Raw genomic sequence first — 14431 nt, 5'->3', positions numbered from 1 at the left:
ACTTGTGGCTCAATGGCTTGCATGAGGCTTCAGCTCAAAACGCAGGCTAACACTCCAGTGCAGTATTGAGGGAGGTGCTTTTTTTTTTTGGAGACTTCATATCAAGGCCCTGGCTGCCCTCTTCGATGGACATGAAGAACTATACGATGAAGATGCTATTCATATGTGTCTTGCCCAATATTAATCTCTCAACCAACATCACTTTTTTTTTTAGAGATACAGCACTGAAACAGGCCCTTCAGCCCACCGCGTCTGTGCCGACCATCAGCCACCCATTTATACTAATCCTACACTAATCCCATATTCCTACCACATCCCCACCTGTCCCTATATTTCCCTACCACCTACCTATACTAGGGACAATTTATAATGGCCAATTTACCTACCAACCTGCAAGTCTTTTGGCAGGAAACCGGAGCACCCAGAGGAAACCCACGCAGACACAGGGAGAACTTGCAAACTCCACACAGACAGTACCCAGAATTGAACCCGGGTCGCTGGAGCTGTGAGGCTGCGGTGCTAACCACTGCGCCACTGTGGTTAGCTTGCTTGTGGGAGCTTGCTGCCACTTTTCCTACATTATGACAGTGATTACACTTCAACAAGTGCATTATTAGGTGTAACGTGCTTTAGGGCAGCCTGAGGCCATGAAGGGTTCTGTAAAAATGGCATCTTTCACAAACAAAACCAAACATGTTTGATAATTGAACATTTCTTTAATAGTTTCACGATCACCAAGCAGAAAAAGAATGAAAACACCAACTAATTTGCTTAACTCAGTCACAATAGAACAAAATAAGGCTTGGACCTGATTTCCTAATCTATTTTCTCAGAGTTGTATAAAACAAGCCTAAGCAGACGCAGTTATCGTACAACAATGCAGCACATTTCACCTGCACCCTACGAGAGTGCAGCCCGTTAGGAAAAGGTTAAAAGAGAAAACGTTTTGTGTATTTCTCCAAGAAAACATGACTAAGGTAGCAGAAAAGGACCAGTATATGAACGAAAGATTGACCTTTACTCTGGAGCTGTCCTACAAAATGTTAGCACTTACAATAGAGCTCTCCAAATAGATAAAATCAACACATACAAATTTACACACACAGTTACAACTCATTGTAGATTGTTCCCCCGTGCCACTATTTCCTTGAATTTCCTCCTCTCCCTCTTTCCTGCTTTAAATCACAATGGGGGTTACATTTTCACAGGAAATGATGTCGCTCCACATTTCCTGTGCTACTCTTCACATGTATCCTGGATTCTGCAAACATACTATTTAATTATGGGAACTATTAGAGCCAGGCTTGATTCTGTCCTTCCCCCAGACTCATCTGTTTATAACATTCATTCCCTCCTCTACTGGTGCACTGTATCTTCTGTGCGTTTTATCCACACAACGCACTGCAATCACGTCAGGGCTTTTTCGGCAACACCACCTCCACCTAGGTCAAGGGCAGTAGACAGATGGAAACACCAATTACAAGTTCCCTTCCAAGAAACACAATCCTGACTTGGACACATCAGCCATTCCTTCATTGTTACTGAGTCAAAGTCCTGAAGCTCCCTGCCTAACAGCACTTTGGGAGCTTCTTTACCACATGGGCTGCAGCGGTTCAAAGGCAGCTCACCAATGTGGATCAGTGAACACAGGAGCGATAGATGAATGGGATTTAGTGTGAGTTAGGACACTGGGTACAGGGAGTAGATTTACTTTACATGGAAGGGATTTCGCCCTCAAATACGAACATGAAGAGTCAAAATGATGTTGGGTGTCCTGACTAATTTAACCCCAAATGGCTGCTGTAACTGGCTAAGGAGCTGTATCTGATCCTGGGCCATCTCTGAATGGTTTTGAAGATTTTCAGTTCAATTCCAGAACCGGGATTGACAATCTAGAATTGGGAACGATGTTGAAAAACCCACTCCAATCTGTATCTGCTGGCTGAAGGATGGGCACATCATCCTATTGTGTCTTCTCTGACTAGCATAGCTCGGAGGTGGATTTTATATCAGATAAACAGACAGTGGGATAGATATTTGTCCTGGGAGCACTGTACTCTGTTTTGTAGTGCACTGCCGATTTGTTTAAATGTACAGGCCCTTTAAATTTTTTTGAGCAGCAACTTAAAGGGACTGACTTGTATGCAGCCTACGCAGGAACTTTCGGGATGCTGCACAGGTTAGAGGGAACATTGCTTGTGAGGTAGCACAAAACAAATAATGAATCACCAGCCATTGAAGTCAATGGAAAAGAAAATTGGGCAGAGTGTACAGCGGGCCACTGAATCGCTGGGTACAGCCAGGGTCGACTATCCTGTTAGCATTCACCGACAGGCCTGCCACAAGCAGCAGAATGCCAGACCACTGCCATAGCCTTGGGAGGGAGACAGTCTCTTGAGGAGAGGTGAGAAAACATCCCTACCAAAAGAAAGCAAACTTGCTTTCCACACAACAATGTTCCCTTTTGAAAAAGAATTAAATGGAAATAACATTTGAAATATAGTGAACATGGGACTTGTGTCTGCAAATTCAACTGATTTTGAAATCAGGTTAAAAGAATACTGCACAGTGTTGTCACATAATCCTGAATGTTAGAGAGACAGAGAGTAAAAGTGCTAAAAAGGGAGATGTGCACATTTTGCAGAGTGTCAGTCACTTCTAATTAGTTTTTTTTTTAAACTTCTGGTTAGAAATAGTTTGGGACTAGATATTTTGCATAGAGTCTTCCTTTCTGAAACAGTAGAATACAAGAGGAATTTGTGATCAAACTGTACAATGCTCTGGTCAGACTACATCTTGGCCACTGAGAAACAAGGAGGACATTGGAAGGCTGGAGGAAGTGCAGAGAAGAGCCATGAGGCTAATTCCCCAATAGCAGGGGTCTGAGATATAAATACTGGAAAAACCTGCACCATTTAGCTTGGAAAGGAGGCACCTGAGGGGTAGTTCTATAGAGGGATACAAGATAGTTAAGGGAATGGAGGGAGTAGGACAAGGGGACACAAGCTCAAACTAGTAAAAGATAATTTTAGAACTGATATCTTCACACAGAGTGATCAAGACTTGGAATGGACTCCTGGTGAGAAAAAAACCCTGGAATTATTTAAGAACCAAAATCAGAATGGGAGAGTGCTAAATCAATATGGAATGGGCTGACGTATCTAGAAGTAGTGATCATGAGGCCTTGCTCCAGAGTGGAGGACAATAGGCTGAAGGCAACACTTCCCATCCAGAAAGTCATACGTGACTAGTTTTACACAGTGATTCCACGTATAATTAAAAAACAGGAGGACAACTTTTTTTTTTCCTCAATAACCCACGAACACTTTTCAGAACCAACAGGGTTGGATGTATTCCTGGAGGATTCATTACAGGCGTTCCCGCCTCATACTGTCCTGTACATTAACACAATCTATTTTCCCCTATCTCCAAAAACACTGAAAACACACAATTCTTTTTTAATGGCCTACAGTGTTTTTTCTTTGATGGCCCACAGCAGTGCCCATCTATCATTCTTAGAGACTCCAGAACATCCAGGAAGGTTGGCAACACTATTGCTGTAAACTTGTTTTTCATTAAAAGAGGAATTTCACCCCGAAAATGTCTGTTACCAAACTGTTTTAAACACCAACATATAAATAAGATGTGGCCAAGAGACACTGACAACTGTACAGATATCTATCTCCCTGTGATAACAGGAGCAGGTGCCAACTTGGCAAACTACATTTCTCTTTTAAGCAGATCTTCAAAAACATCTTTCAAAAGTTGAAAGAGATGATGTAAAACAAAGCTATAATATATCAGAGGAAGAGTGAGCGAATGCTGATTGATTTTGTATAATGTGAGACTTGCTGAGTGCTGGAAGTGGAGACACAACCACCCACAGTGCACGAGCACCAGATCAAAAGTTAAACATTGAAATGAATTTTTAATAAATTTATATTTGGCAGATATGCAGTGTGATTATGAAGAACTGAAATATATGCATTTTTGGATATATATTCGATGTATTTCTATTCATTTTAGATTAAAAAAAACTTCAGATGATCAGTTCGTTGAAGGAGGTCTCATGTTCCATTAGATTTCTTGTTTGCAGAACACGAGCCTTATATCTCCTCATAATATCCAGTTGTTCTTTAGACAAGCCCAGCATTCTGACCTCAACCTGTTCCAGCTGTGGATCACCCTCCATGTAAAAGAAACACTTTCTGATATCTTGCCCTAAGCTTACCCTTCATAGCCTTGAATTTAAAAATCTCACCATGTTGAAATCCCTCCACGGCCTCACCACTCCTCCTACTGTAATCTCTAGCCCAATAATATTGAGGACTCTGCATTCTAACAGTTCTGGCCTCTTGTCCATTACCTACCATTAGCAGCCACCTTTTCAGTTGTCTAGGTCTAAAGCTCTAGAATTCCCTCCTTAATCCTTTCTGTCCATCCACCTCTCCCTCAGACACTCCTTAAAACCTACTTCTCTGACCAAACTTTTGGTCACCTGTCCTAATGTCTGACATAGCTTATTCAACACACAATTAAGAAATGTGCTGGGGCAGGTATTTTCCTGAATGAAGATGGACCAAGTGACCTCCCTCATCTTTATTGTTGCTTCTCTCTGCACTGCCTGAATGGCCTCATGTTGTGATATCCTGACTGGAGCACTGTACAATTTCAGCACGGACAGCAATCAGGCAGTGTTTCATACGCTGGTCGTGCGTTTGATTCTACGCGGTTTACTCAGGCAGTTTTGAAACACTTTCCACTTGATTTGAGTGTTCTCACGATGACGGCGTCTCTCCTCGGAAGAAAATCCCTCCATTATAAACTGGTCAATAATTCACATTTAAATTAAATTCTCATGTTATTTGTTATATGAGTGGTAATAATCAGTAACAGGAAAATAGAACTTATTCTATCATTGAAGAAAATTGTTATAACTGACCCTTGACTTCAGCATTCATGAGCTTTCAAGCTTCCCTCACTCCAAGAATAAATATCAGAAGACTCCTAACTCTGCATCCTTCACAGGTACAATACTAAAAAGCACCAAGCAGATATCATTGGAGATCATCTCTACAAAGTAATCGAGGGCAATTTAAGCGATTGCAGTTTTTCTACACACTGTCACCCTGTGCTGCCCCAACCGTGAAATGAATTCTTTCAACGTGATATTAACCATGCCCAATGGTGAGCCTACATCCAGATCACCAAAAGCTTGGTCAGTGGTACGTTTTAAGGGAGGGAGAGTTTGAGAGGCGGAGAGGTTGAGGGAGGGAATTCCTGAGCTTCAGGCCCAGGCTGCTTAAGACATGGCTACAAATGGTGGAATGATTAAAATCAGAGCTGTTGGAGGCCAGAATGGAAGAGCATAAATATCTGAGGATTGTGGGGCTAGCGAAGGTTACAGAGATAAGAGGCAAGGCCATGAACGGATTTGAAAACAAAGGATGAGAATTTTTAAATCAAGGCGTTGCTTAAACAGGAGGTCAGCGAACAGAGGGGAGATGGGTGTTTGAGATGTGGTGCAATTTAGGACATAGCAGAATTTTGCATGACCTTAAGTTTATGGAGGGTGGAAGGTGGGAGACAGCCAGGAGTGCATTGAAATAGTCAAGTCTAGAGGTAACAAAGGCATGGTTGAGGGTTTTGCAGCAGATGAACTGAAGCAGGAATGGAGTCAGGCAATGTTATCGTGGTGGGAATAGGCAGTCTTTAGTGATGGCGTAAATGTCTGCCAACAGTCTGATTCAGTCTCAAACAAATTTCAAACTCCAAGTATGACTAATGGGAAAGGCTGGAGCTCTTTTCTCTAGGAAAGCAAAGTTACCTGATAACAGGTCTTAAAAATTGTGGCAGGGTTGGATAGGGTAGACATGGAGAAGATGTTTTCACTTGTGAGGAAGACCAAACCTAGGGGCCAATAATAAATAGGGAATTTAGGAGAAACTTCTTTACCAAGAGAGTTGAGAATGTGGAGCTTGCTACCACAGAAGAGTGGTTGAGGCAAATAGCATAGAAGTGCCTGAAAAGGGAAGCTAGATAAGTAAATGAGGGAATAGAAGGATATGCTGATGCTGTTTGAAGAAGTGGAATGGGAGGAGGCTCAAGTGGAGCAGAGACCCACATAGATCTGTTGGGTCGAATGGCCTATTTCTGTGCTATAAATTCAAGGTAAAGTCCAACTAAGATTTTGGACATCCATTCATACCCCAGCCTTTTTGATACATACACATTGATTATTGTGTTAACCGGCAATTAGATAAGGAAGCATGTCAATACCGTGATTAGATTAGTCTGGATACATTAGATTTATCTTGCAAGAGCAAAATAGGTTTTAAAAAAGTTACTTTTGTTTTTGGAACTGTAGTTTGGTTTCACAGTAATGTTTTGTAACCTATGCTTCGTCTCTTTGCATGCACATTCAATACTGTTGAGACTGGGTGAATTCAATCTGTCTTCACTATATACAATCATTAAAAATAGAATGGCCGTACTTAGCTTCTGTCCAAAGCCACTCCTTGCGATTGCCACCAGCTGATTGTGCTTTTAGCATTTTATATTTAACATACAAAACATGAAACAGGGTCTAGTTAGAAAAAGTCATCTAAATATCTATATTTCTTTAAAAAAAATTGTTACCGTTAAATCCTTTTGTGGTTGTGCAACTGACAAGTCTGTGCCGTCAAAACTATGGTCAACGTAAAACACAGTATAGTTCATTCCCCCAGAGCTGGAGCAATAATTACAGCATGCAGATGTGACACTCCAGACGCCTGTGATCTTCTGTTCAGATACGGTGCTTCTTGCCTCACTCCCCCAAGCTCTGCACGTCGTCAGAGGATGGCACAGAAGAACTTCTTCTCCCGGAAGGGGTTCTCAGAAGCAGGCAGTGGGGCGATGAGTGGGTCGTCTCTAAGGTGAGCGTCGCAGTAAGCCATCAAGTCAGCTGATGCCTTTGACACCTAGAGCATGCCAAAGAAAGATCAGCATTAGGAATGGTTTTACCTGAGTGATGTGTGGGAGGAAGAGTGTCCTGGCTGAACCGCTCCCATTACTGTTTTATTTTTAATTCGTTCATGGGATGTGAGCATCATTGGGAAGGACAGCATTTATTGCCCATACCCAATTGCCCTCGAGAAGAATGCTGCAGTCCACTTGGTGTAGGTACACCCATAGCGCTGTTAGGGAGGGAATTACAGGATTTTGACCCAGTGTCAGTGAAGGAATGACAATATAGTTCCAAGTCAGGATGGTGTGTAACTTAGAAGGGAACTTAGATTGCTAGTGTTCTTATGCGCTTGTTGCCCTTGCCCTTCTAGGTGGTAGAGGTCACAGGTTTGGAAGGTGCTGTTGAAGGAGCCTTGACTAGTTGCTGCAGTGCATCTTGTACATGGTACACACTGCTGCTACTTTGTGCCGGTGGTGGAGGGAGTGAATGTTTAAGATGGTGGATGGGGTGATCAAGAGGGCTGCTTTGTCCTGAATGATGTCGAATTTATTGAGTGTTGTTGGAGCTGCACACATCCAGGCCAGTGGACAGTATTCCATCACACTCCTTCCTGACTTTTGCCTTGTAGATGGTGGACAGGCACTGGGGAGACAGGAGGTTGCCTCAGAATTCCCAACTTTAACCTGCTCTTGTAGCCACAGTATTTATGTGGCTGGTCCAGGGTAACCTTCAGAATTTTGTTGGTGTGGGATTCAGCAATGGTAATGGCGTTGAAGGTCATGGGGAGATGGTTAGATTCTCTCATGTTGGAGATGGTCATTGTTTGGTACTTGTGTGGTGCGAATAACAAACAAAGAACAAAGATAATTACAGCACAGGAACAGGCCCTTCGGCCCTCCAAGCCTGCGCCGATCCAGATCCTCTCTCTAAACATGTCGCCTATTTTCGAAGGTTCTGTATCTCTTTTCTTCCTGCCCATTCATGTATCTGTCTAGATACATCTTAAAAGACTCCATCGTGCCCGCATCTACCACCTCCGCTGGCAATGCGTTCCAGGTGCCCACCACCCTCTGCGTAAAGAACTTTCCACGCATATCCCCCCTAAACTTTTCCCCTTTCACTTTGAACTCGTGTCCTCTAGTAATTGAAACCCCCACTCTGGGAAAAAGCCTCTTGCTATCCACCCTGTCTATACCTCTCATGATTTTGTACACCTCAATCAGGTCCCCCCTCAACCTCCGTCTTTCTAATGAAAATAATCCTAATCTGCTCAACCTCTCTTCATAGCTAGCGCCCTCCATACCAGGCAACATCCTGGTGAACCTCCTCTGCACCCTCTCCAAAGCATCCACATCCTTTTGATAATGTGGCGACCAGAACTGTACGCAGTATTCCAAATGTGGCCGAACCAAAGTCCTATACAACTGTAACATGACCTGCCAACTCTTGTACTCAATGCCCCGTCCGATGAAGGAAAGCATGCCGTATGCCTTCTTGACCACTCTATTTACCTGCATTGCCACCTTCAGGGAACAGTGGACCTGAACACCCAAATCTCTCTGGACATCAATTTTCCCCAGGACTTTTCCATTTACTGTATAGTTCACTCTTGAATTGGATCTTCCAAAATGCATCACCTCGCATTTGCCCTGATTGAACTCCATCTGCCATTTCTCTGCCCAACTCTCCAATCTATCTATATTCTGCTGTATTCTCTGACAGTCCCCTTCACTATCTGCTACTCCACCAATCTTAGTGTCGTCTGCAAATTTGCTAATCAGTCCACCTATACTTTCCTCCAAATCATTAATGTATATCACAAACAACAGTGGTCCCAGCACGGATCCCTGTGGAACACCACTGGTCACACGTCTCCATTTTGAGAAACTCCCTTCCACTGCTACTCTCTGTCTCCTGTTGCCCAGCCAGTTCTTTATCCATCTAGCTAGTACACCTTGGACCCCAAGCGCCTTCACTTTCTCCATCAGCCTGCCATGGGGAACCTTATCAAACGCCTTACTGAAGTCCATGTATATGACATCGACAGCCCTTCCCTCATCAATCAACTTTGTCACTTCCTCAAAGAATTCTATTAAGTTGGTAAGACATGACCTTCCCTGCACAAAACCATGTTGCCTATCACTGATGAGCCCATTTTCTTCCAAATGGGAATAGATCCTATCCCTCAGTATCTTCTCCAGCAGCTTCCCTACCACTGACGTCAGGCTCTCCGGTCTATAATTACCTGGATTATCCCTGCTACCCTTCTTAAACAAGGGGACAACATTAGCAATTCTCCAGTCCTCCGGGACCTCACCCGTGTTTAAGGATGCTGCAAAGATATCTGTTAAGGCCCCAGCTATTTCCTCTCTTGCTTCCCTCAGTAACCTGGGATAGATCCCATCCGGACCTGGGGACTTGTCCACCTTAATGCCCTTTAGAATACCCAACACTTCCTCCCTCCTTATGCCGACTTGACCTAGAGTAATCAAACATCTGTTCCTAACCTCAACATCCGTCATGTCCCTCTCCTCGGTGAATACCGATGCAAAGTACTCGTTTAGAATCTCATCCATTTTCTCTGAGTCCAAGCATAACATTCCTCCTTTGTCCTTTAGTGGGCCAATCCTTTCTCTAGTTACCCTCTTTCTCCTTATATATGAATAAAAGGCTTTGGGATTTTCCTTAACCCTGTTTGCTAAAGATATTTCATGACCCCTTTTAGCCCTCTTAATTCCTCGTTTCAGATTGGTCCTACATTCCCGATATTCTTTCAAAGCTTCGTCTTTCATCAGCCGCCTAGACCTTATGTATGCTTCCTTTTTCCTCTTAGCTAGTCTCACAATTTCACCTGTCATCCATGGTTCCCTAATCTTGCCATTTCTATCCCTCATTTTCACAGGAACATGTCTCTCCTGCACGCTAATCAACCTCTCTTTAAAAGCCTCCCACATATCACATGTGGATTTACCTTCAAACAGCTGCTCCCAATCTACATTTCCCAGCTCCTGCCGAATTTTGGTGTAGTTGGCCTTCCCCCAATTTAGCACTCTCCCTTTTGGACCACTCTCGTCTTTGTCCATGAGTATTTTAAAGCTTACGGAATTGTGATCACTATTCCCAAAGTAGTCCCCTACTGAAACTTCAACAACCTGGCCGGGCTCATTCACCAACACCAGGTCCAGTATGGCCCCTTCCCGAGTTGGACTATTTACATACTGCTCTAGAAAACCCTCCTGGATGCTCCTTACAAATTCTGCTCCATCTGGACCTCTAACACTAAGCGAATCCCAGTCAATGTTGGGAAAATTAAAATCTCCTATCACCACCACCCTGTTGCTCCTACATCTTTCCATAATCTGTTTACATATTTGTACCTCTATCTCACGCTCGCTGTTGGGAGGCCTGTAGTACAGCCCCAACATTGTTACCGCACCCTTCCTATTTCTGAGTTCTGTCCATATTGCCTCACTGCTCGAGTCCTCCATAGTGCCCTCCTTCAGCACAGCTGTGATATCCTCTTTGACCAGTAATGCAACTCCTCCACCCCTTTTACCTCCCTCTCTATCCCGCCTGAAGCATCGATATCCTGGGATATTTAGTTGCCAATCATGCCCTTCCCTCAACCAAGTCTCAGTAATAGCAATAACATCATACTCCCAGGTACCAATCCAAGCCTAAGTTCATCTGCTTATCTACTCACTTCTTGCATTAAAACAAATGCACCTCAGACCACCAGTCCCTTTATATTCATCATCTGTCCTGCCTGCTCTTCCCTAGTAGGTCATCAGGATCTTCAGCTTTTGTTACTACCTCCTTACCTGTCAACTGAGGTGGGGGTTGGGGGGGGGGGGGGGGTTTGGCACATTAGTTTAAACCCTCCCAACAGCGTTAGCAAAAGCACCTCCAAGGACATTGGTTCCAGTCCGGCCAGGTGTAGACCGTCCAATTTGTAATAGTCCACCTCCCCAGAACCGGTCCCAATGTCCCAAAAATCTGAACCCCTCCTTCCTGCAACCATCTCAAGCCACGCATTCATCCTGACTATTCTTTCATTTTTACTCTGACTATCACGTGGCACTGGTAGTAATCCTGAGATTACTACCTTTGAGGTCCTACTTTTTAACTTGGCTCCGAACTCCCTAAACTCTGCATGTAGGACCTCATCCGTTTTTACCTATATCATTAGTGCCTATGTGCACAATGACAACTGGCTGTTCACCCTCCCCCTTTAGAATGTTCTGCAGCCGATCTGAGACATCCCTGACCCGTGCACCTGGGAGGCAACATACCATTCGGGAGCCTCGTTTTCGACCTGCCATGGACCTGGCTACTGCTGCCTTCCCCTGTAGCCATCTCCCCAACAGTATCCAACCTACGGATCTTGTTTTGGCTTGGAGAGAGCGCAGCCACGGTGCCATGGACCTGGCTCCTGCTGCTTCTGGAGCCATCTCTCAAGGTATCCAAAAGGTATACTTGTTTCTGGAGGGAGGTGACCGCAGGGACTCTGCGCTGCTTCTGCTCTCTCTCTGACCTCCTTCATCCATCGCAGCAATGCTAATTGGGTGTGATCAATTCAACGTGCTATCACGACTCAGCATCGCGCATGCTCAAGTGAGTCCATCCGCAGCTCGAGCCGACATGCGGTCTAACAAGAGCTGCAGTCAGGGTCATCAGCCAGGTCCTGAGCTCCCCTGAGCTCCCACATTGAGCAAGAGGAGCATGATACGGGTCTGAGATCTCCTGCCATTTTTAATCTTAAGTTTAAACTTAGTTAAATGAAAAAGGAACGAAAAGTTTTTACCAATCACAATAAAACCAGAGAAATCGAAAAAGCCTTACCTTATAAACACCCCACCGAGTCCTTTTTTTTGGTTAGAGGAGGAGGGCGGGTGGGAGACACTACAAGTGTGGTGTCTCGGGTTCAGAAACCGCCCAAATATATAGTGTTTTACTTACCCAGCAGCCCCCTGGCCTCCGCCGAAAAACAAAAGGAAATTAAATTTACTTTCAAACGGACTTTCCCAGCTGCTCACTCGCTCACACGCTGCTCCCGAAAAAGCTGCTGCACTGAAAGGAAAGTTATTTTAAACCGCCCAAATATATAGTGTTTTACTTACCCAGCAGCCCCCTGGCCTCCGCCGAAAATCAAAAGGAAATTAAATTTACTTTCAAACGGACTTTCCCAGCTGCTCACTCGCTCACACGCTGCTCCCGAAAAAGCTGCTGCACTGAAATGTTACTTAACTGCTCAAACCTGAATGTTGTCCAGGACTTGTTGCATGTGGGCATGGACTGCTTCAGTATCTGAGGAGTTGTAAATAGAACTGAACACTGCAATCATCAGAGAATATACCTTATGATGGAGGGAATGTCATTGATGAAGCAGCGGAAGATGGTTGGGCCTAGGACACTACCCTGAGGAACTCCTGCAGCGATGCCCTGGGGCTGAGATGATTGGCCTCTAACAACCTCAACCATCTTTCTTTGTGCTCCAACTAGCGGAGAGTTTTCCTCTCAATTCCCATTGACTTGAAACTTTGCTAGGCCTCCTTGATACCACAGTCAGTCAAATGCTGTCTTGATGTCAAGGGCAGTCACTCTCGCATCACTTCTGGAATTCAGCTCTTTTGTCCATGTTTGGAACAAGGCTGTAATGAGGTTTGGAGCTGAGTGGCCCTGGCAGAGCTCAAACAGAGCATCAATGAGCAGGTTGTTGCTGAATAAGTGCTGCTTGATAGCATTATCGATGACACCTTCCATCAGTTTGCTGATGGGGCAGTAATTGGATTTGTCCTGCTTTCTGTGGACAAGATATACCTGGGTAATTTTCCACATTGTCAGGCGGATGCCAGTGTTGTAGCTGTACTGGAACAGCTTGGCTAGGGGCACAACAAGTTCTGGAGCACAAGACTTCAGTACTATAGCCTGGATGTTGTCAGGGCCCATAGCCTTTGCTGCAGCCAGTGCCTTCTGCCATTTCTTGAAATCACATGGAGTGAATTGAATGGCTGAAGACTGACATTTGAGATACTGGGGACCTCAGGAGGAGGCCAAGATGGATCACCCACTCAGCACTTCTGGCAATAAATGCTTCAGCCTTGTCTTTTGGACGGACATGCTGGGCTTTGCCATCATTGAGGATGGGGATGTTTGCGGAGCCTCCTCCTCCTGTTAATTGTCCACCACCATTCTTGACAGGATGTGGCAGGACTGCAGAGCCTTGATCTGATCTCTTGGTTGTGGGATTGCTTAGCCTTGTCCACTGCATGCTGCTTCACATGTATATAGTCCAGTGTTGTAGCTTCACCAGGTTTGCACCTCATTTTTATAGTTACGGCTGGTGCTGCTTCTGGCATGCTCTCCTGCACTCCTCATTGAACTAGGGTTGATCCCCTGCCTTGAGGGTAATGGTCGAGAGTGAGGGATATGCTGGGCCATAAGGTTGCAGATTGTGTTTGAATACAATTCTGCTGCTACTGATAGTACACAGCACCTCATGGATGCCCAGTTTTGAGCTGCTAGATCTGTTCTGAATTTTTTTTTTTATTCATTCAGGGGATGTGGGCGACGCTGGCCAGGCCAGCATTTATTGCCCGTCCCTAATTGCCCTAGAGAAGGTGGCGATGAGCTGCCTTCTTGAACCGCTGCAGTCCATTTGGGGTAGGTATACCCACAGTGCTGTTAGAAAGGAAGGGAGTTCCAGGATTTTGACCCAGCAACAGTGAAGGAATGGCGATATAGCTCCAAGTCAGGATGGTGTGTGACTTGGAGGGGAACTTACAGGTGGTGGTGTTCCCATGTATTTGCTGCCCTTGTCCTTCTAGTTGGTAGAGGTCACGGGTTTGGAAGGTACTGTCTAAGGAGACTAGTCTGTGGGACAGCTCTCCCAACTTTGGCACAAGCCCCCAGATGTTAGTAAGGAGGACTTTGCAGGGTCGACAGGGCTGGGTTTGCCGTTGTCATTTCTGGTGCCTAAGTCGATGCCGGGTGGTCCGTCCGGTTTCATTCCTTTATTGACTTCATAGCGGTTAGGTACAACTGAATGGCTTGCAAGGCCATTTCAGAGGGCGTGTGAGAGTTAACCACATTGCTGTGGGTCTGGAGTCACATGTCGGCCAGACAAGGTAAGGACAGCAGATTTCCTTCCCTAAAAGGACATTAGTGAACCAGATGGGTTTTTACAACAATCGACAATGGTTTCATGGCCATCATTAGACTAGCTTTTAATTCCAGATTTATTAATTAAATTCAAATTCCACCTTTTGCTGTGGTGGGATTCGAACCCATGTCCCCAGAAATACCCTGGGTCTCTGATAATACCACTACGCCACCGCCTACCCATTTATCTATCCCATTTAGCACAGTGATAGTACCACCTAACATGGAGGATGTCTTCATGTGAAGATGGGACTTCGTACAAGGAATGTGCAGTAGTCACCCCTGTCAATTTCATTATGGGCCGATACATTGGTGAGGATG

At 44.8% G+C, this 14431-nt stretch overlaps 1 protein-coding gene across 2 annotated transcripts in view; it reads right to left on the bottom strand.

Annotated features, from left to right (window-relative positions):
* Positions 1-709: 709 nt before the first annotated feature.
* The window catches only part of LOC137364252 (guanine nucleotide-binding protein G(I)/G(S)/G(O) subunit gamma-4), a 29406-nt gene continuing 15684 nt past the window's right edge, over positions 710-14431 (bottom strand). For both annotated transcript variants that reach the window (XM_068027585.1, XM_068027584.1), the window contains exon 3: positions 710-6962. In XM_068027585.1, the coding sequence (XP_067883686.1) occupies positions 6834-6962 (129 nt within the window). In that variant the 3' untranslated portion in view covers positions 710-6833. The remainder of the gene's footprint in view (positions 6963-14431) is intronic.

Source organism: Heterodontus francisci, unplaced genomic scaffold, assembly GCF_036365525.1.
Source record: "Heterodontus francisci isolate sHetFra1 unplaced genomic scaffold, sHetFra1.hap1 HAP1_SCAFFOLD_1900, whole genome shotgun sequence".
Classification (NCBI taxonomy): domain Eukaryota; kingdom Metazoa; phylum Chordata; class Chondrichthyes; order Heterodontiformes; family Heterodontidae; genus Heterodontus; species Heterodontus francisci.
Note: the sequence above shows the minus strand (reverse complement) of the source record. Positions and strands in the feature narration are given on the sequence as shown.